At 58.7% G+C, this 22557-nt stretch overlaps 1 protein-coding gene across 1 annotated transcript; it reads left to right on the top strand.

Annotated features, from left to right (window-relative positions):
* The first annotated feature begins 14002 nt into the window (after window positions 1–14002).
* On the top strand, window positions 14003–16686 carry NEUROD2 (neuronal differentiation 2). The gene is made up of 2 exons (XM_056126830.1): window positions 14003–14292; window positions 15432–16686. Exon 2 carries the CDS (start codon window positions 15437–15439, stop codon window positions 16571–16573), a length of 1137 nt encoding a protein of 378 aa, XP_055982805.1. The 5' UTR covers window positions 14003–14292; window positions 15432–15436; the 3' UTR covers window positions 16574–16686.
* The last annotated feature ends 5871 nt before the right edge of the window (window positions 16687–22557 follow it).

Below are 22557 nucleotides of genomic sequence, written 5' to 3'. Positions count from 1 at the left end.
CCCCCGCGGAGACACTGCCCGTTAGGCTCTGCCCCCTCAGGAGCGCCAGGGCCAGAGTTTGTGGGACAGCAGCCTGCAGAGCTGGCTGTGGAGCTCAGGGGCCAGGCCAGTCTCTGAGGCCTTTCCTGTCCTCCCCCTGGGTCCCAGGGGCTCACAGTCCCCCTCTCCCCCTGCCATGGTCCCACAAAGCAGCCAGCCCCACGCAGTGCCCAGGACCTCGCTACCTCCTGGAAATAAAGCGGGGTCCCGCGGGCCCACTCAAGCCCAGGACGACTCTGCCAGGTGCCAGCTGGTGCCCACGGGGCGGGGCCGTGATTTGATCATGTGGAAAGGGAAAGCCGGAGGCACCCCCAGCTCTGGTGCCCCCCACCAGAAAGGCCTGGGGCAGCGGCTCTCCCGACAGGCTGGCAGCTTCCACTCCCGACAGGCGTGGGCTGCCTCAGTTTCCCCAGCCGTGCTGGAGACCACACCTCGGATTCTGCCTTCCTGGAACCCCACAGGCCTTGGCCTCTCCCAGCCCCCAGCCCTCCTTCCTTTCTTAAAGAAATCCAGCGAGATTTCTCTCCCTGCCATCCAGGAGGGCACTTCGCCCCAGAGGGAAAGTGGAGAACTCATTTCCCGGCTGGAGACAGCCTCTGCGGGGCACTGGCGGGCGACGTCTCCCAGTCCGCCCCCGGAGCGCCACCCGCAGCCCGCCTCCGGGTGGCCCCGCGCTCCGCGCCCCTGCCCCTCGCCGCCGCCACTGGCCCTTTAAGAGCCGCTGCGCGCGCTGCCGTCCCGGATCAGCCAGAGAGACCATTAAAATTTTATGCAGAATGAAAATGGGCCAGGTCTCCAGCTTCCTCGCTCCCATCCAATGATTTATTACTCGCAAATACCACAGAACTAATTAGTATAGTAATTAATTAATACGCATTTGCATATTTGCATGTGCAATTAGCGCAGTGGAGTGATTACTGGGAGAATGAGGGGCCCCGGATTGTCAGATGTGAGGGGGAAGTGGCCTGGAAAAGAGTTAGTGGGAATGAACTTTGCAGGGAGTGCGCGGGCGGGGCGGGCGGGCAGGCGAGCGGGGGCGGGGCGGGGGCGCGGGGCCGCGGGGCCGCCCCCGCGGGGCGCCCGGGCCCCCGGGCCGGGGGGCAGCGGCCGGACGCCCCGTCGGGGGTCGCGACCCGGCGCCCCCGCCCCGCCCGCCCGTGGCGCGGCTCCAAGCGCGCGCCTGATTGTCATGCATTGTGTTTCTCGTCGCGAGCGGAGCGGGCGGAATGGGGTTGGCACAAGCTGTCTCCCCGCCACGCGGCGCTGGCACCTTAAAGGGGCAGCGTCCTCTCCGCGCCGCTGCCCGCCGCCCCCGCCCCCGCCGAGCACCCGCGTCCCCCAGGCGGCGGGCGCCCCCAGCCGGGCCCGAAAGCGGCCGCCCGGGACCCGGCGCCGCCCCGCAGGGGCGCGGGCACGTGCGGCGGGTGCCAGGCGGGGCGCGAGGTCGGGCGCCGGGCGGGCGGGGCGCGGCCTCGTGCCAGGCGCGGGCAGGGGAGGTGGCCGGGAAGTGGGGAGCGCAGGGAGGAGGAGCCGGTGCTGGGGGCTCCCGCGTAGGCCACGGCTTGCCTTCCGATCCCCCCCAGAGCCTGGGGTGCCCTTGTTCCCACTTTATGGGCAGAAGGTCTGAACAGTGAAGCAGGAGGCAGGAGCATTTTCTTAGGGGACTTCAAGGAGAACTTCCTGGTGGAGGAAGCACTTCACTGAGCCTTAAGGACCAGGAGGACGTTTTTTCTGAAGAAGCTGAGGAAAGAACTCGAAACCTTTGTTTTGAGGGGCCAGAGCCATAGCACATCAAGTAGGGCATTTGTCTTGCAAGGGGCAGAAACCCCAGCGTGGTCCCCCAAGTACCACCAGGACAGCCAGGAGTAACCCCTGAGCATCGCGGGGTGTGGGCCATAAACTGAAATAGCTAAATAAAAACTTTTGAGTGGAGGTTTGGGGCATGATTGGGGTCACTTCACCTGGGTGCTCAGGTATCTCCTGTTTGGTGCCCTGAGATTGTCCCTCAGGATGGCAGGCATGGTGCCCTGTTCTCCAGCTTGTGTTCCATGTTTCAGGGTGACTGCTCCTGCTTCAGTGGACAGTGGGAGCCCCCCACCATGTCAGAACCCAAGGAGACCCTCAGCCTGGACACGGCAAAGGGCACCCCAGCCCAGGTCCTGCCCAGGGCACCCTCTTTTTGTTTATATATATATATTTATTTATTGGTTTGGGGGCCATAGCAACAGTGTCAGGACTTACTCCTGGCTCTGTACTCAGGGTCACTCCTGGTGGTGCTCAGGAAACCATATGGGGTGCCAGGAACCGAGCCCAGGCTGACCACATGAAAGGGAAGCACCCTGCCCACTGTATTATCTCTCCAGTCCCTTAATAATTTTCTTCATTGCGTGTGGGGGTGGGGAGTGTTGGGCAACATCTGGCAGTGCTCAGGAGCTGCCTCCGCAATGCTCGGGGACCCATGCATGCTGGGTATTGAGATGGGGGTCGGCCGCATACAAGGCCAGCCCCGTTAGCCCTGTACTATTGCTCTGTACAATAGTACAGGGCTAAATAGTACAGGGCTAATAGTCTAGGGCTCCTTTATTTCCCTATTGCAGGCTCTGCTGACCCAAGCGCAGAGATGAGGGGCAAGAGCTCATCCTGCAAAGCAAAGGGACACGGGCTGTAATCGTGAATAAGCATGTGTGAAGGGCTGGCTGGGAATACAGCAGCTGGGGCTCATCTTGCACACGGCCAATCTGGGTTTGGTTTGCTTGTTTTGGGCTATACCCAGACAGAGATGCTCAGTGGTTACTCCCGGCTCTGCGCTTAGGGATGCTCCTAGCGGTGCTCGGGAACCATATCGGATGCCGCGGATTGAACCTGAGTTATCAGTGTGCAAGGCAAGTGAAGGCAAGTGCTCTTCTACCTGCTATACTGTCTCTCCAGCCCCTCTGACCTAGGTTTGATCCTGATACTACGTAGGATCCCCCAAGCCCCACCAGGAGTGACGTCTGAGTGCAGAGCCAGGTGTAAGTCCTGAGTACAACTGGGTGTGGCCCCAAAACTACAAAAAAAAAAAAACACTTTAAAAAAAAAAAGAATTACGGCATGGGACTGGAGAGATAGCACAGCGGGTAGGGCATTTGCCTTGCACGCAGCCGACCTGGGTTCGATTCCCAGCATCCCATATGGTTCCCTGAGCACCGCCAGGAGTAACCCCTTTGCATCACCAGGTGTGACCCAAAAAGAAAAAGAAAAAGAATAGGGCGTGAAGTCCAGACAGGGCCTGGTTCCAGTTTGGGCTCTGCCCTCCTCTCCTGCCTGCCTCTCACAGGCTTCTAGTGACCGCCTGCAGCCCAGACACAAGCTGGGCTGGTTGTTACTTCCTTACCCCTAGTGATCATGACAAGGACAGAGATCTCTGAGGCCCCTGGGACCAGAGGGCCAAAGTGGGAGTCAGGGTCCTAGTTTCTAGACCCAGCCCTGGTGCTCCTGTGGCTGCAGGCAGCTCGCTTTCCCCTCGCTGTGCTGTGGCTTCCTTCTTTGCAAAATGGGGGACCCCACCCAGGAGGCGCGGTGCTGTTCCTGCTCAGCGTCCCTTCAGCACAGCTCATGTGTCTCTCTCAAGGCTGTCCCAGGGCTGAACCTTGAGATTTCTGGTAGGTTCTGAGTTCCTGTGTTGGCTGCTCCCTGTGTGAGCCTACCTGGGTTCCCTGAGCATCTCTGTGGCTCCCTTTTGCTGCAGCCAACCCCACATATCTTTCCTACATTGCCTGGTATCAGGCCTTCCCAGGCCCTGGGCTCAGAGATCCAGGCGAGGAGCCCAGAAAATACCCAGGTTTTGCGGAAGTTGGCAGTGCACCCCCTGGAGGATTTCAGGTGCCAGTCTTGCCCTGGACTCCACCTCTCCCCACCCCCTCCAGCGCCCCCTCACCCACATCAATCAGGTCTTAGCCCCAATCCACCAGTGCAGAGAGAGGGAAGGAGGCATTCGACCCATTTTACAGGTGAGCACGCAAAGGTTTCCACAGTCCAGTCAAGGTCACCACCCCACTAGGGCTGGTGTTCTTTTGTTTGTTTGGGAGTCACACCTGGCTCTGTGCTAGGGGGGTTGCTCCCTGCAGTGCATGAGAACCACGCAGGGCTGCACAGTGAACGCAGCCTCCAGAGTAGGGCTGGTGCTCTTGGCCATCTGATGCTCCCTCCACTGCACAGCCTGGGGGAGAATGGCAGGAAACCCTGACAAGAGGGGCCGGAGAGACTGAGCAGGAGGGAAAGTACTTGCCTTGCATGTAGCTGATCCTGGTTCAACTCCCAGCACCACATATGGTCCCCCGGCCAAAAGAAGTAATAATAATACATTCTTTTTTTAATTTTCACTTAAATTTTTTCTCTTTTTTGATTTTTACATGACACCTACCTGTGCTCAGGGATTACTCCTGGCTCTGAACTCAGGAATCAGGAATACCCACTGAACTATTGCTCCGGAGCCCCCCTCTCATTCTTTTTTTTTTTTTCTTTTTGGGTCACACCCGGCGATGCACAGGGGTTACTCCTGGCTCTGCATTCAGGAATTAGTCCTGGTGGTGCTGGGCGACCAAATGGGATGCTGGGAGTCAAACTCAGTTGGCAAAGCAAACGCCCTACCCACTGTGCTATGGTTCCAGTCCCCTCTCATTAATTTTTTTTGGGTCACACCCACTGTTGCACAGGGGTTACTCCTGACTCTGCACTCAGGAATTACTCCTGGCAGTGCTGGGGACCATACAGGATGCTGGGAATTGAACCTGGGTCAGCTGTATGCAAGGCAAACTCCTTACCTATTGTGCTATCACTGTAGCCCTTCTCATTAATTTTTTTAAGAGGGTCTGAGAGATATACAAGGACTAAGACACTTGCCTTGCATGACACCAACCTTGGTCTCAATCCCTGACACTACAGTTTATGGCTTGGGAAGCTATACCTGGAAACCATAAATAAACCATATTTATGGGGTGCTCAGAATTGAACCCAGGTTCATTGTGTGCAAAACAGGTGCTTTACCCACTGTGCTATCTCTCTACTTCCAACTTAAAAAAATTAGGAAAGAAAAGTTTACAATGAAGGGGTTGGGTGAGTGTCTGAATTCCATGTTTAAGAATTCCATGTGTTTGATCCCTGGGAAGGAAGAGAGCGAGGGAGGGAGGAAGAGAGGAAGGAAGGAAGGAAGGAAACACCTGAGGGGCTGGAGTGATAGTTCAAAGGACCCGAGCACATGCTTTGTATGTGGGGGCCCAGAGTTTGACCCCCTGATCCCACATAGTCCCCCGGTGCCACTAGTCACTGAGGAAGGAATGAAGAAAGCAAGCAAGGAAGGAAGGAAGGAAAGAAAGAGGGAGGGAAAGAGGGAGGAAAAGAAGGAAGAAAGGAAGGAGGGAGGGAGGGAAAGGAGGGAAGGAAGGAGGGAGGAAAGAAGGGAAGGAAGAAAGGAAGGAAGAGAGGGAGGAAGGGAAGGAAGAAAGGAGGGAGGGAAGGAGGGAGGGAGTTAGTTGTGCTGGGGAACAGGCTCCAGGAACAAAGATGTACAAAGGATGGCACCAGGTAGAGCTTGGCAGCTCTGCTCTTGGAACCCCTGAGACCACAGTGAAGGGAGCAGCCTCAGGCCCACAGCAAGTGGGCACCTCCTCCACACCCCCAGCCCCCAGCACAGAACAATGACCACAGGGAAAAGGAAGGGAAGGGAAGAAATACAAAAAATAAAATAGAAGTTTTTGGTTTTTGTTTTTTTTTTTTTGCTTTTTGGTTCATACCCGGCATTGCTCAGGGATTACTCCTGGCTCTGCACTCAGCAATAACTCCTGGTGGTGCTTGGGGGACCATGAGGGGATCAAACCTGGGTCAGTCACGTGCCAGGCAAGTGCTCTACCCACTGTGCTATCACTCCAGTCCCTCAAAACAGAATTTCTTAAAAAGAAGGCTCAGATGGGGCCGGAGAGATAGTACAGTGGGTTGCGCTTGCCTTGACTCAGGTTCAATCCCAACATCCTGAGCATGCCCAGGGGTGTTCCTGAGTGCAGAGGCAGGAGGGGTCCTCTCTGAAGTCTCTCTGGCAGGAGCCAGGTCCTGTCACGGACAGCCCCACCTCCTTACACACACACACACGCACGCACACACACACACACACACACACACACACACACACACACAGCCTCTCGCCTCCTCTCTGGGGATGGGCCCTCCCAGTGTTGCCTTGGCTTGGTGGGGCTTCAGGAGATAGAAATCGCGTTTGCTCAGACTCCCCTGCAAAGGGGCAGGGGCAGGAGCTAGGCCCTTCCAGGGCTCCCTGGGAGCTCTTCCTCTCTCTAGTGAACTGTGACTGAGGGCTGGGGGCACCTGGGGGTTGCCTTAGGGGAACTGTGCCCTTTACCCTCACCTGGACTGTGACTACATCCAATCAAATGTCTCCAGAAATAAAGAAAGGGACTGGAGCCACAGTAGTGCGAAGAGGGCACTTGTCTTGCACGCTGCCAACCCCAAGTTCTATCCCCAGCACCCATATGTTCCCCCAAACCCACCATGAGTAAGCCCTGAGTGCAGAGCCAGGAATAAGCACTGAGCACTGCGGGGTATGGCCCCCAAACAAAAACAAACAAAAATAGAGATCACAGCGGGAGAGAGCATTTGCCTTGCATGCAGCTGAGCCAAGTTTGATTCCCAGCATCCCTTAAGATCCCCTGAGCACCGCCAGGAGTAATTCCTGAGTGCAGAGCCAGGAGTAAGCTCTGAGTAGCATCAATGTCACCCAAAAAGGAGCCACAAAACAAAATAAACAACAGTAGAGGTCAGGGCTAGAGAGACAGTGCAGCAAGTTAAGTGCTTGCCTTGCATGCATCTGACACTAGTTTGATCCTCTGCATCCCATATTGCCATAGTGTCCCCTGAGCCCCACAGGCACTGATCCCTGAGCCCTGCTGGGTATGACCCCCTCTAACCCTCCCAAGAAAACAGAGAGAGAGAGAGAGAGAGAGAGAGAGAGAGAGAGAGAGAGAGAGAGAGAGAGAGAAAGAGAGAAGGAAATGTGACATGGGGCTGGAGATCAGACTTCCGGGCTAGGGAAGAGATGCCACAGTCACACTGAGTCCTTAGACTCTTGCTCGAGTCCCAGCACTGGGCAGCTGCATGGACTTGGGCACCCATTTCTCAGAGGGGAACCTTGGTTGACCATCCCACATGGGGGTTGGGGGAGCAGGAGGGGAATGAGGGTTTATTTTATTTTATTTTGCTTTTTGGGTCACATCCGGCGATGAACAGGGGTTACTCCTGGCTCTGCACTCAGGAGTTACTCCTGGTGGTGCTCAGGGAACCATATGGGGTGCTGGGAATCGAACCCGGGTCGGCCGCGTGCAAGGCAAACGCCCTACCCGCTGTGCTATCTCTCCAGCCCCGGAATGAGGGTTTAGAGGAGAATTTTCCTGGGCTGGGTCTGACACTCATTGCAGCCTCCACTTCTAGGAAAGGGCTGAGTAGCTCTTGATGCCACCACTTGTGGAGGGCATTGTGTGTGCCAGGCTCTGGCCCACATCATTCCTCTGAGTAATTTGGGGCAGGTGGGAAAGATCCATGAGGTTAAGGTCATGGCTTGGACCTCATAGGTGGCATGTAGAAGGCACTAGAGGAGTCAGTAGAAGGGGCATCTAACCCAGAGAGACTTTCGGGAGGAGGTGATGCCTAAGTTGGAGGGGAGAGAAGGGCACCCCAGGTGGCGGGGGCAGGTTGGTGCAAAGGCTCCTGGGCATGAGATGCAGGAAAGCATAAATAGCTCTGAGCTGAAGGACAGTGTTCAAGACAGGAGTTAGATAGGGGTGTCCCTCAGGAGTGTGGCCGGCTTCTGGGGGGGGGGCATGGGGCCATCTGTGGGGGAGATGCTATGTTCAGGTGTGCCCTCCAGAGAAGACCGGCAGATGATCTGGTGCAGACCAGACACAGGCAGCCCTGAGGGAAACCAGAGGTTGTGAGATATTGAGGGATGCCTTTGGGGGAGTCTTGTCAGAAGAGAAGACCAGGGAAGCAGTGCAGTGTTCCCGCCTGGGGTTTGGTCCCTGCCATCCCATGGTCCCCCAAGCACCACCAGGACTGACCCCCACCACCAAGCCAGGATCATCTGCCAGGCACCCCCAAGTGTGGTTAAGGAGAAAAAGAAAAGAACCAAATGGAGCTCAGCCATGTTCTGGACACCCCCCAGACTATCAGGGTGGGAGTGGGATGCAGGGAGGAAGGAGAGGGGTGCTGAGCCTGCAGAGAGGAGCAAGGCCCAGGCTGGGTTGACAGTGGGGCAGGATTCATCCTGATGGTGGAGACACTGTGGGGTTTTCTATGGCCTTAGAACCTGGTGCTCAGGGTACTGGGGTGAACTCCCAGGTCAGCCTCTGGCCCCAAGTCCCTCCACTGAGGGTCAGGTTGGTGGGCTACCTAGGAACCCTCACAACCCTGTCTCGATTCACTGGCGGGAGGTTCCCAGTGCTGAGAAATGAAACCAGGGGCTACCACAGCCAAGTCAGAGAGAGCCACCATCAGGGCAGGCAGCTCCTGTGAGGAAAACAGGATTTAGGGGCTAGGAGTCACAGGTGACAGCGAGGAAGTGGCCTGAGAGAGGATGCCGGCTGAGATAGTGTCGGCTGAGGCTATGGGGTGCCAAGGATTGAATCTGGGTTTACTGTGTGCAAGGCAAGTATCTGACCTGCTGTACTATGACCGGGTCCCCTGATTACCCCACAGCCCACCCCAGTCCAATCCCCACCCCTCACCACATACGGTCCCCTCCGTACCACCAGAGGCTGGTACTAAGGACAATGCTGAATAAATAACCCTGAGCACTGAGGGGTGTGAGCCCTCCAAAATAAGGGACATAGGTTATTTCTCTCTTTGTGTGTGTGGGGGGGGGGGAGGGGGCACATCCATCAGTGCTCAGGGCTTACTCCTGGCTTTGCACTCAGGGATCACTCTTGGAGGGGCTTGGAAGGGACCATACAGGGTGGCGGGGATTGCACCCAGGCTGGTTCTGCCCAAGGCAAGTGCCCTCCACACTGTGCTCTCTCTCTGTCCTGATTATTCCTCCTTTGGAGCGAAGAACCAGTGAGTGGGAGCCGGCCTTCGCTCTCTGACAGCTTGTGGTCTCCACCAGGGGCCCTGGTTCCCAGGCAGGAGCAAGGAGGGGATGGAGAGGATGCTCCGGACTGGGACCAGGACCCTGGGCCCCGTGATGTGACACGTGCCCAGCCCTCTCGGGGTGGGATGAAGGGCTGAGGCCAGAGGTGAGGCCCAGCCGGACCCTGGAGGCAGGGGGAGCAGGGCTGGCCCTGGAGGTCAGGCCTGGAGGTCAGCACGGGGGAGGGGCCGCCCCCGCGCTGGCCCCCGCCCCTCCCCCGTGGCACCACCAGGCACAGGCGCGCAGCCGCGTCTCACCCGTGCCAGCCCTCACCTCCGGCAACGTCGCCGCATTCTCAGCCACGCCATCTGGCGTGCCCGCCGCTCCCGGAACACTGCGGCGGCGGGGGAGGGGGCAGTGGGGCAGGTGCCCACCCCGGAGCCAGGGGGAGGAGGCCGCAGGACCCCCACAGCCGCGTCCCTGTGGACGCGAGGTGGGGCGGGGGGCTGCTGCGTGGAGCCCCCGAGCCCACAGGGCAGTGCCAGCCCGAGCGGTCCCTGCGCACCCAGCCCTCAGAGGCTCTCAGAGTCCGACCCTTTCCTCAGGTCCAGGGGAGCTGGGGAGAGTCCCCCCACACACACACCCGCCTCCAGGTGGCTGCCACCATGGAGGGGACAGACACTTGAGTCCTGTCCCCCTTCTCACCACGGCTTGCGCTTTGTGGGAAAACCAAGTTCCCTTGTGCAAGCCACTGCCATGGCCCTGTCTGGTACGGTTGCCCTTGAGGTGGCTCTGAGGTGGCTCTGAGGTGGCTCTAAGGTGGCCTGAGGTGGCTCTGAGGTGGCTCTGTGGAGTCTCTGAGGTAGCCTGAGGTGACTCTGAGGTCGCTCTGAGGTGGCTCTGAGGTGGCCCTGTGGAGTCTCCGAGGTGGCCTGGGGTGACTCTGAGGTGACTCTGATTTGGCTCTGCAGAGACTCGAGGTGGCACGGCCTGGGTCTCTGAAGAGTCCTGTGAGGAGGACACTGGCTTTGGTGACTGTCAGGGAGTGGTCAGGGCAGTTTCACAAGACATGTGTCCTGTTCCCCCAGATTGCTCAGGAACAAGCCCCTTCACCTTCTGCCCCACCCCCGCGGGGCGCCTCAGCCCAGGCCCTGAGCTTAAACAAAATGGCCGCCACCCCTCTGAGGCAGCCATCTTAGGTGCCTGGACTGTGGCCTCCCCTCCCTGGGGATGGGGCTGTGTAACCATGGGAACCCTATTCCCCCCCCTCATCCTGCACTGTCACCTGGGGTTGGGCCCCGAAATGGGAATCTCCCAGATCCAGCGGGTACGCCCACCCTGCCCCTTCCTTCCCCAAAAGGCCCCAGAGGGGACCAGGTCCCTCGCCACCTCCTTCCGCCCATGCCAGGGGGAGGAACAGATGGCATCTCTGGGTGTCCTTCTTCTTCCGTCTCCTTCCTTCCATTTCTGGCTCTTTCTGTTTCCCCGTCACTGCAACTCAGTGTCTCTGAGCGTGCCGAGGGGAGCATGGATGTGCCTGTATGTTCGTGCCTGTGTGCATGTATGTGGATGCATGTGGACATTATCTCTTGCAAGCCTCTGTCTGAGGACGCCCCATCCCACACCTCCCTCTGTTCTAATTTTCCCTTTTGTTTTTAAACTGTATCTTGTTGAAATGTGTGGAGTGAGAAAATCTTGTGCCATTTTTCAGAGGGGAGGAAGTTCCCATAGCCCCAGGTCAGCGCTGCTCCCCAGCCCTCAGGCCTTTTTCTTTGACTAGAAAAAGCCTCCAGGGGGGCTTCTGAGCTGAGGTCATTCCTGAGACAGACGGGAGCCTCCCATCCTCACCCTTGCAGGCTCTGCTTTTCCTGAGTAAAGGTTCCTGCCTGGAGCAGAAACAGAGCAAATAGTGGCCTGTGAGACCCCAGTCTTTAGAGTTCAAAGAAGGTGGGGCGACTGTCTCCCACAAACAAGTGTCACTTAGTTCATTCACCCATTAAGTGAACAAAAATTCTATTCCTGGGGCCGGGGCAATAGTATAGCAGAAATGCCCTTGCCTTGCACGCTGTTCTGCAAGGTTCAGTCCCTGGCACCACATATGGTCTCCTAAGCACTGCCAGAAGTGATCCCCAAGTGCAGAGCCAGGAGCAAGTTCTGAGCACTGCTGGGTGTGACCCAAATGCAAACAAACAAAAAACCCTCTATTCCTCTCTAAACAAAGCTTTTATTTTTTATTTTTATTTATTTATTTATTTATTTGCTTTTTGGGTCACACCCGGCGATGCACAGGGGTTACTCCTGGCTCTGCGCTCAGGAATTACCCCTGGCGGTGCTCAGGGGACCATATGGAATGCTGGGAATCGAACCCGAGTCGGCTGCGTGCAAGGCAAATGCCGTACCCGCTGTGCTATTGCTCCAGCCCCTAAACAAAGCTTTTAAAATATAGGGGTGGGTGGAGTAAATGCCAGGAATTAATGTTGTAGGGGAGGGGATGTGACTCAGGGGCAGAGCTCTTACCTAGCGTGTGTGAGGCCTTGGGTTGCATCCCCAGCACCAGAACTGGACATTAATATTGTCAAAGCTATTATTTTTCACAAAGAACTTTCATATTTTCAAATGAACAAGAGGGACCCCCTGTATTGCTGACCCTGTCTAAAGCCCATGGCTTTCCCTCTAATCAATTTCCTTCTAGCTACACCTCTGATGATCTAATAGATTAGCCCTATTCTATGGTAAAATTAAGACCAAGAGCCCTCCAGGAACCTGCTGAAGGCACCCTGTGTTCTTTAAAGCTAGAGAGGGGCCTGGCCTGAGTCTGTGGATATGGTCAAGATACCATCTGGCTGGGGGTTCCAGGAGAAGGGCCTGATTGAAGACCCCACCCTCTGTGAGGGGACAGCAGAGCTTCGAAGGCTGGAGGGGGATCTGATTGTCACACCTAAGGCCTATGCTTTGATCTCTGCCATTCCACCTGCCCTGGGCCAGCTGCTGTGGTTGTGGGGACCTGCCAGCCCAGACCCAGACTCTCTTAAGGTCATCACCATGAAGTCATGGACAACTAGCAGGATGAAGGAGAGTTGGGAGACAGGTCAAACCCAGGCCCTCGGGCCCCTGATTGCCCGGGTCGGCTCTGCTGTTGCAGCATCAGAGGAAGGGGCCAGTTATCTCCACTCCTTCTGGGACCTGGCCTGGCACACACTTCCCCACGACCTTTTTGGCCACTGTTTTTGTTTGATTTGGGGGCCACACCTGCATGCACACATGCTCAGGGCTTGCTCCTGGCTCCACACTCAGGGATCACTCCTGACTGGGCTCAGGGGACCATAGGAGGTGCTGGGGATCAAACCCGGGTTGGTCACATGCAAGGCAAGTAAGTGCCCTACCCGCTGTATTAGGCTCCAGCCCCAGCCACTGTGTGTTTGCCCACCATCCCTTCCAGACCAGGCCTCTTCTGGAGGCACCTAGAGGCACCAGGACCGCTCAGATGGAAGGCGAAGGCCCCCCGGTGCTGACATGCGGCAGACACAGTGTGTGCTGAAGGTGTCTTTGAGATGCCGGTGCCACCCCTTCAACAGGAGCCGGGCAGGGACAAGAAATGTGATCCAGCACATCCAGGCCTGAATCAGGGTGCAGGCAAGGGGCTCTGCACCTGGCTTCGGGACTTGCTCACACATATGCAGAAAATGTATCCATTTCCCTCACACACAGCAAGGAACAGGTGTGTGTGTGTGTGTGTGTGTGTGTGTGTGTGTGTGTGTGTGTGTAAAGCTCCCTCTCTCAGCCCCACCATTGGCATCTGTCTGGCCCAGCGAGGGGCCGAAGGTGAGCTGTGAGATAAAACTGCAGTTTCCTTCTCATCAGGCCTCCTGGGGGGGGGGGGTTGTCCGCTGGAAGGAAGTTGCCAGAATGACTGTGAGTGTCTCCGCACCCCCACCCCACCACCGGGGCCTTCATTCTGCAGGGATGAGGAGAAGACTTGAGTTTCACCCCGGGATTTTGGGGCCACCCCCAGCCCAGCCCCATTGCTCCTCTTGGGGTGCCCCTCACAGGTCAGTCACTAGTCTTGGGGGAGGGGACAGTGTGTGTGGCAGGGCAGGGGAGAGCTTTCCGGTTTGGAATTCAAACTAAGTCTGACCCTTCCCCCCACCCAGATGGTGGGTGAAGAGACCCATCCCAGGGGGCTTCCTCTGCTCCCACCCCAACATATACATGACTCCAGACACCCCAGGAAATCTCTCCCCTCGGCTGACTCCACAGACATGCACGCCCATGCGGAGGCCCAGACTCTGCAAACCTTCCCTTTTCTCTGTCTTTCCCTGGTTTGAATTTCGTTCAGCCGCATATGTTGTGTGTGCGTGAGGGGGTGGGGGAAGGGCAGCTGGGATGAGGGATGGCACGATGCCAACTTCTACCTATGGGGCTTGGGCCAGGGCCGCCTTGCCCAGACTAGGAGGGGGCCTCAGCTGGCCCTTTGTGGCCAAGAGGGTCTTCCCCAGCAGTGGGGCAAGCGCTGAGGTCCCTTCCTCAGCCCTCAGGGGCTGGTCCCCGACCCACCTTTGGGGGCCTGCCAGGGAGGAAATGGACAGAGCAGGACCCTGGAGAGAGCGGAGAATGGAAAGCCATGGCAATCCCCCCAATTTCCAGTCCCAGCCCCCATTGTTCCCAGGTGGGGGGCCTCTATATCCAAGGGGGGCACCTCCTTCCACCTCGCTCTCTATCCCTGCTTTCCCGGTATAGGGCGGGGCGGGGAGGGCGACAGAAATATTTATTTATTTCCTTTATTTATTTAATTTTTTTTTTTTTTGGAGTAGAGAGTGACAGATGGCGGCGGGTCCCGGGGGAGCCGGCTCTCCCCCAATGCAGACGCATGCCAATCACCGTCTCTCATGTGATAGCTGCTGCCCGTGACGTGCCAAGCCCATATGGCCTGGCATAGAGGCTGGTACCCCGCCTGGTAGAGATGCCACACTCGCTCCGCGGTTCGCATGGCGCTCTGAAGACGCGGGCGCCCGCCGCCTTGAGGAGCCGCTGCCCCCGCTCCCTGAAGATGGGGGAACAATGAAATAAGCGAGAAGATTTCTCTTCTCCCCCTCTCTCTCTTGCCCCCTCCCCCCTCCCCTCCCCTCTCCCCTCGACTCCTCTCCGAGGTAAGTTGTCCGAAAGGCACCGAGATCTGACCCGCTGGTGGGGGGGAGGGGAGGGGGGAGGCGGCTGCTTCGGTCGACGGGAGGGTCCCGAACTGCCCCCTTCCTGGGACGATGCCCCCTCGTGGGGTGGCTACCGGAGACGCCCCGGGTTCCCTTTCCCTAGGGGCTGTAGCTCAGCTCAGGGGGCTGCAAAGGGTGGTGTCTCAGTGCCATGGCTTTGGGGGGCTCTGGCAGGATCATGGGGGGAGGACGACGTGTTGAGACGGAGACGGGAAACCCCCCCTATAGTTGTCCCAGAGGAACCTGCGACCTTTCCCAACCACCAGAACAGAGAGGAGCAAATCAATAAATTGGGATTTCCCCCCCCCATGCATCCCGAAATCGAAATACAACGAGATCTAAAGAGCCGCGTGGGAGGGAGGCAGTTTGCAGAGGGGAAGGGGGTCCCTGACCGCGGGGGACACGCTCTGGTCTCACTGCCCCCGCCCCCGCCTGCTCCCCACGCCCCGGCTCCCCGGTCCAGGCAGCCCCGAGCCGGCTCGGGAGCCCGAGCAGCGGCGGCTGGAGGACCAGATCCTCCGGCTCCGGGAACTGGGGCTGCGGGGGTGGGGGCCCAGGCTCGGGCGGCGCGCGGCCAAGTTGCAAATTGGATTAGGGCGCGTGGGGGTGAGCGCCGCGGGAGGGGTGGGGAGCGGGCCCGGGGGTCCCCGCGGCCGGAGCGGGCGGCGGTGCCCACCGCGGTCGCCGGGCCCCGCCGCACGCCGGGCGGAGCGGCTCCTGGCCGGGCGCGGAGGCGCGTTTCCTTCCCGAAGCCCCGGAGCGGCCCCGGCCTTGGCCCTGAGAAGACCCGGGCGAGGGGAGCGGCCCCCCGGTTCCGGCGAGGGGCGGAGCCGGCCCGGCGCTCGCCCTACGGCCTGGGCCGACACCCCGGGCGGGCAGCGGGGTAGGGCTGGGCCGGCTCTGGGCGGGGCGGACGCAGGAGGTGGGGATCCAGACCCCAGCCCCCCTTCCCCTGGGCAGGATCGCTCCCCCAACTGGAGGGTGGAGGCGGTGGGGCGGGGGGGGGCGACGGCGTGACCCCAGCGCGCCCCTCACTCGGTGCTCTCTGTCTCCCCTTCCCGCCCGCGGGGCGCCCGCAGGCACCATGCTGACCCGCCTGTTCAGCGAGCCCGGTCTCCTCTCGGACGTGCCCAAGTTCGCCAGCTGGGGCGACGGCGACGACGACGAGCCGAGGAGCGACAAGGGCGACGCGCCACCGCCGCCGCCGCCGGGGGCTCCGGGGCCCGCGCGCGCCGCCAAGCCAGTCCCTCTCCGCGTGGACGAGGTGTCGGAGAGCGCGCTGGCCGAGGTCAAGGAGGAAAGCGAGCTGGGTGGCGAGGAGGAGGAGGAGGAGGAAGAGGAGGAAGGGCTGGACGAGGCCGAGGGCGAGCGGCCCAAGAAGCGCGGACCCAAGAAGCGCAAGATGACCAAGGCGCGCCTGGAGCGCTCCAAGCTGCGGCGGCAGAAGGCGAACGCGCGGGAGCGTAACCGCATGCACGACCTGAACGCCGCGCTGGACAACCTGCGCAAGGTGGTGCCCTGCTACTCCAAGACGCAGAAGCTGTCCAAGATCGAGACGCTGCGCCTGGCCAAGAACTACATCTGGGCGCTCTCGGAGATCCTGCGCTCGGGCAAGCGGCCCGACCTGGTGTCCTACGTGCAGACGCTGTGCAAGGGCCTGTCGCAGCCCACCACCAACCTGGTGGCCGGCTGCCTGCAGCTCAACTCGCGCAACTTCCTCACGGAGCAGGGCGCCGACGGCACGGGCCGCTTCCACGGCTCGGGCGGCCCGTTCGCCATGCACCCCTACCCTTACCCGTGCTCGCGCCTGGCGGGCGCGCAGTGCCAGGCGGCTGGCGGCCTGGGCGGCGGCGCGGCGCACGCCCTGCGGACCCACGGCTACTGCGCCGCCTACGAGACGCTGTATGCCGCGGCGGGCGGCGGCGGCGCGAGCCCGGACTACAACAGCTCGGAGTACGAGGGCCCGCTCAGCCCCCCGCTCTGCCTCAACGGCAACTTCTCGCTCAAGCAGGACTCGTCGCCCGACCACGAGAAGAGCTACCACTACTCTATGCACTACTCGGCGCTGCCCGGCTCGCGGCCCGCCGGCCACGGGCTGGTGTTCGGCTCGTCCGCGGTGCGCGGGGGCGTGCACTCGGAGAATCTCTTGTCTTACGATATGCACCTTCACCACGACCGGGGCCCCATGTACGAGGAGCTCAACGCGTTTTTCCATAACTGAGACCTCGTGCCCGCCCCTTCCTTTTTCTTTGGCCTTTGCCCGCACTGCCCTGGCCCCGGCGTCCCCGCTCCTGGGCGCAGGGGCACCCCCACCTCCGCCAGGCGCCGGCGCGGGCACGGGCCGCAGGTCCCGCTCCTATGATAGGGCAGTGGGGGTCCTATTCTCGGTGGGTGGCCCATCCCAGGGGCCTCGTTTCCTCCCCCAGGGGACTCGCCTTCTCTCTCCCCAAGAGGTTTCCGCCTCTTTGAGGGGAGTACTTCTCCAGGGACCACTCTTTGGGTCCTCCCTTGGAGACCCCTCTCTTCCCGTTCCACTTAGATTTCCTCCTCCCCCACCCACCCTTGCAGGCCCAATGGCAGCGACCGAGGGCGGCTGAGCTGTAGGGGTTGTTTCCCTCCCATTAGTTTTAATTCTGAGGCAGACACCGAGCTGCCCCGGGCGGAAAGAAGCCGGGCGCCCCCTCTTTGTGGAAGAGGGTCGAAGTCGGGGCGCCCAAGCCCGGACCTGGGAGGTCCTTAGCCCCAATCCCTAGTCTCTGCGTTTTGTGATTTCAATTTTGGCGGGAGGGAATGTGGCTCGAGAGGTAAGAGAGAGGCCATGAAAATTTGTAACTAGAATCCGTTTTTTTCCCCTTTTCCTTTTTCTAAAAACAAACAAACTTAAAAAAAAAAAAAACAAGCTAAGAGGCGACGGAGGCCGAACGCAGAGTCCGGATTGGAGAGAAAACGCAGTAAGAACTTTTAGAAGCAATAAAAGGCAAAAAAGTACTACTACCAATAATAATAAAAAGACACAAATATCTATGCAAGGAGGTTCTGACTGAGCCGAGCGGCCCGGCCCGGTCCCGGTCCCGGGAGGCGCCTCCCGGCCGCGGGCCGCGCCGCCCAGCGCCGATCTGTGCACTTTGGTGAAGCGAGGGGCCGCGCCGCCCCTCCCCCTCCCCAGGTTCTTACAATCAGTGACTCGGAGATTTGGGGCCCCAGTGCCACTGCCCTCCCCTCGCCCCGTCCCCGTTGTGCGTCATGCTGTTTTTTTTTTTAAAGAAAAAAAAAGTTTCCAAATTTGTATGGAATGGCAAACTGTTGGGGGGGGGTCGGTTTGGGGAGGGAGGGTTTGCATGAGAGACACGCACACCACAACGCACACACACGCAGGCCCGGCGCGGTCCGGGGACAGAAGGAGGCCAGCTCCTGGGAGGAACTTCCATCCTGGAGGGGTGAGGGTGGACACCTGGGGGCAGCCCCCCACCACTGTGCCTCTGTGGGCGCCGCCGGACCCCTGGTATTTTTGGTGTTGGAGGGGGGGGGTTGTCCCAGCTGCCTCTGGGCTGGCAAGTGGTCAAGGAGAGGATTGAGGGCTGCTCCCGGACTCCCCCCACCTCAATAAAGGGCAAAGGAGACCTCTCCCCACCAGAGGCAGGGACCACACCGCCACACACACCACGCACAGATGCAAACCCACACGCCACACACATGCACCGCAATTGTACCTTCCTCTTGTAACGAAGACGAAACTCCCGTCGGACACCCGAAGTGCATTGCGTGTTTCTGTTCAGTTTAATGACGATTAATAAATATTTATGTAAATGAGATGCAAAGCTGGACCGCTTTCTCACGGTGGCCTCATTTCATTCCGGGATGGAGCCGGGCTGGGGGTGAGGAGGACACGGTCCAGAGACTATGAGCAGACCAGCCAGAAGAACACCCCCTACCCCAACATCCCCAAGGGGGGATTTCCAGCCTGCATGTCCCCTCATACTCACCATACCCCAAGGCAGCTCCGGACACTCACACCCCTGCCCCATGCACACACTCCCCTACTTACACTCCTTTGGTTCCCAACACCAACTCACCTCTGGGAAAACAAAGTCTCTTTCTGTCAGCTGGGAGCAGCAGGTACAACCCTCTGCCCTCTGCTGCCAGATCAGTGTGTGCGCGTGGGAGCCTGATGGGATTTTTTTAAATATATAAAACAAAGTAAAGGAACTTGAAGACGAAATGCTGATGGAGGAAGGCATTTCCATGGACTTGGGAAAAATCAGCCCCGTTTTGCCTGTGGAACATAGACATGTGTAGGGGTGTTGATGAGATTGGAGGAGATGCCCAGGGTTCTATGAAGGGGTGAGTGTGGCACTTGGTGGGGTGGAAACCATCACACCCAATATTTCCTTCCTCTCTGGGACAGCTTGGGAAGAGGGAACCCCAACAGGCTAGGAAGGCAAAGAAAAAAGGTGTCTGGCAGAAGCCTCAACTTCTGCGGAAGTCGCTCCTGCATCTCAGACAATTCTGTCTCCAATTCTGTCTCCAGCATGGGGACAAAGCAGCTCTGCAGCGACTTTCCGGAAAGGGGGTCCTCCTCCCTGAGATTCTTGTGCTGGATGGAGCCCTGGACCCCTGGCATGTCTGCAAAGGGGTCTAAGTGCCAAAGACTTCCCTCACCCCAAACAAAACCGAGCCCAGAAAGCCTGAGCATATTCGGGAATACCAAGCCTGAGTGGTTTCTGATGCTACTTACTGAAATTATTTTTTCCTGGGAACATGTCGCTTTTCAGAGATGAAACAGGGGTTGAAATGCAGGCTTTGGGGTGTGAGGCGGTATGCAAAGACTTTTAAATGTAAAACTCAAGACTCTGATGAGGGCCGCAGTAAGGGATGGAGGGGAAGAAGCCCCACCAGAGGAAGGTTGGCACCACTCCGACTGGCACCCCCAAACCTTCTCCTTCCTGCAGCAAGGAGACCTTCCAGTCCCACAGCACCCCTGGAGCTCTCCACTCCAGGGTGCTGACTGCTGACTCCCGGCAACTGAGCCTCACCACAGTACACAGAGGGGTGGGGGTGAGGGTCCTGCACAGCCTGAGGCCCTACCCAATGCCCCATCATGCCCATCGTAATTCTGGGCAGAATCCCCCTGTGGTTTTCTGATAATTCACTGGAATCCTTTCCAAATTGTTTGGGGGAATTTTCCTAGGCTTGCCTCCCTAGGGTGCGATTAACCAGGCCGTTCAACCCCAGGATTCGCCCGTGTGGGTGGTCTAAGAGGGATTTTCTAGATCTGAGTCACCCCTACTCTTAGGAGAAAGAACTTGAACAACTTTCTCCTTCCCCACTTCACACACTGGGAGCACCCCAGGCCCATTGCTCAGAGCCGGGGCGAGGCTGGGTGGCTGCAGAGCAAAGGAATTGACCCATCCCGGGGCGGGTGGGTGGGCACAAGGTTCACTGGGATTTTCTCTCACCCCACCAGGTTTCCAACACCCTCTCAGTAGCAGTAGTCCCCCTGCGAGAGGCATCTCAAAGCTAGAGGTTCCTCCTTCCCGGCCTCCCTGACACCCACGCTTAGCTTTTCTGACACTTGGCCGCATGGCTTCTGTTTCAGAAGTCAGATTTCAGCCCCTTTTAAAAGACCCTTGGGAAGACAATGGTGCCAGGACCTTTTGGAAGGGGGTAATTGCCAGTGCTTCTGCCTCTTATGATTTCAGGCATCCATAAGACTCACCCCTTGCCCATTCCCTGACCCTTCCCGCATGCCCCCACACTCCAGGGGCACTAACACTTCTCCCCAACACTCAACTTTCCCAGAAAGATGGACAGATGAGCAGAAGAAGGTATGAGGGGACACATGGCCCCAAATTCCCCCTAGCAGCTCTCCTCTCTCTGCTCCCACTCCCCATACACATGCAGAGAAACACTGGGAGCAGAAGGAGATGCATGATGGGGGCAGGGCAGGGGGTAGTAGAGGAGTAAAATAGGGTCAGAATTGAAGGGGGGAGTAGGAAAGTAGCACAGGGCACCTTCCTGCTCCAGCCTGCCCGGTCAGCTCAGCTGCCTCCCTGGCTGCCAAACCCAAGGGCTGGAGTGGTCCATCTGGAGGGTCCTGCCAGTCATCTCCCAGTCCCACTGGCAGCCCTGGGTTTAAAAATGCCAGGGACTGAGGCCTCTGGGGGCTGACCATTTGCCCACTGGGGGAGGGGAAGAAATGCTTGTTTCTTCTCCCCTGTTTAACCCTGCTAGATCCTGGACAGTGAGTCCATGACCCTCAACCAACCTCAGCAGCGAGTGAACCCACAGCTTTCGTTGCATCACCCAGAGAGACAGTCCAATAAGCCACAGAGTACATGCCAGGGTCCTGGAGCCATCCATCCGCAGAGGCCCTGACGCTCAGGGAGTCAGCGGGCATAAATCGCTTCCCTTTTTTTCCCAGTTAGTGGAAAACCCAGGAGCCTGAGTGTGCCAGGATCCCCCATAATTGGCAGAGGGTTCCGCCCACTTAGGCAACCTTCACGTCCTCCTCTCCCTCATATCTTTAGTGGCCGCTCCCCCAGGAATCTAATCTGTTGATTTGAGGAACGCGTCTGTAGGGGAATAATCTCGAATCCATGAGAGGTCTGGAGTTTAGAGCTCAGAGAAGATGGAAAGAAGGAGCTAGCAGGAGCAGGACTGTTATGCCGGCGCCCGGTGGTGATTCCCCATTATACTCCCAGGGGTCAACCTCACCCCTCACGCCTGGAGGGTCCTGTGTGCTCACAGAGAATGAACTCTTAGCCAGGATATGGGAGGGCTGACAGCTCCCACCCTGGCACCTGGTACTGACACAGACCACAGGCCCAGATGGGAAATGGCCCCGAGAAAGCTCTTCCATTTCAGCACCAGTCTCTGTCCTTCAGTTACAAAATCTGGGCAACAAGGGCGGGGGCAACAGGAATGGCCCAAAGGACTGGTGCAGAGCACCACAAGCCCTCCTGGACACGGCTAGGGGTGGCCCTGGTGGGCCCCAGCACAGTTGAGGAGGTTTCTGCCCCTCCCCCAAATTTTTGGACAAAGTTTTCTGGGTGAGCAAGGGCACAACCATCTCGGGAGAACTGGACCACACTCTGAAGTGTTCTCCAGATTATAGCACTGGGGAGGGTCCCTGTGTGTTCCTGGCCTCCCTCTTCACCAGAATAGTCAGGAGAAAACGGAAATCTAAGGCTGATCTCTGGGGTTGAAGGGTAGTGGATTTCTGAGGTGGGCAAGATGTCAGAGACCCCCTAGGATGGGGAAGGGAAGCTGGGGGAGAAAAGGGACAACAGAAGGAAACCTCCAGATGTGAGCCATGCCAAGGCAGCGGGCACGCAGTGGGTGCAAACCCTGCCCAGCTGTGTCCCCCAGTTCTCCCAGTGGCCTGAACACAGCATGGCAGGAAGCAGGGGCTGGTAATTCCAGGCAGCCCCGGCCCAGGCCCCCCACACCTGAGTGAGCGCCTTGGTCTGGGGTATCCAGACCATCCTAGAAGCAACTCCCTGCCTCAGTCTCATCCCTCTTTTCAGTATTAATTGAATTAGGCACAGATCTTTCTCCACGCTGGTCAGGAGGCCAAGGCTTCAGGGGCAGGTCCCAATGGAGGCAGGAGCCCCCAACCCCTTTGGGGACCTGCATGCCAGTTCCTACCCTCAGTCGAAGCTTCGCCAAGGGCACAGCTGGGCGGGGTCTGGGCAGTCCGCCCGGCTTGGGACATCTGTTCTTGCCAGAGTCGCATTAAAGGCGAGGGTGGGGGTGGGGGCGCAGAACCAGCCCCTCCGTCTGAGCCGCTGCCTGCTTTCTCGACCGCGGGCGCAGGCAGCCCCAGTCGGCCGCGCGGCGCTTTTCCTCTTTCCCTCTTTCCCCTTGGGAAAAGCGAGTGAACCTACGGGACAAGTGGGACTTTGTCTCTTGCCTTCGTCCCTTTCCTCCCCAATCCGAAGCTACGCTCCAGGGCCGCTCTCCTGGAGGTCCGCGGGTGGTGCTGCCCCGCGGGAGCTTCCCGAGAGCCTCCCGCAGGCGCCCGGGCGCGCACTGTCTCCGAGGCCGCGGGCGGGCGGGTGCGGAGCGGATCCCGCTTGCAGCGAACCTGAGCTCCGCCGGGCTGTGAGGCTGAGGCCGGGGCGCCGCGCCGCGGGGAGGGGGAAAAGCAACTCCATTAAAATGTCAAAAACATTTGGGTTGGGGGCAATCTTTTTTTTTTCTTTT

Source organism: Sorex fumeus, unplaced genomic scaffold (genome assembly GCF_029834395.1).
Source record: "Sorex fumeus unplaced genomic scaffold, SorFum_2.1 ptg000063l, whole genome shotgun sequence".
Classification (NCBI taxonomy): Eukaryota; Metazoa; Chordata; class Mammalia; order Eulipotyphla; family Soricidae; genus Sorex; species Sorex fumeus.
Note: the sequence above shows the minus strand (reverse complement) of the source record. Positions and strands in the feature narration are given on the sequence as shown.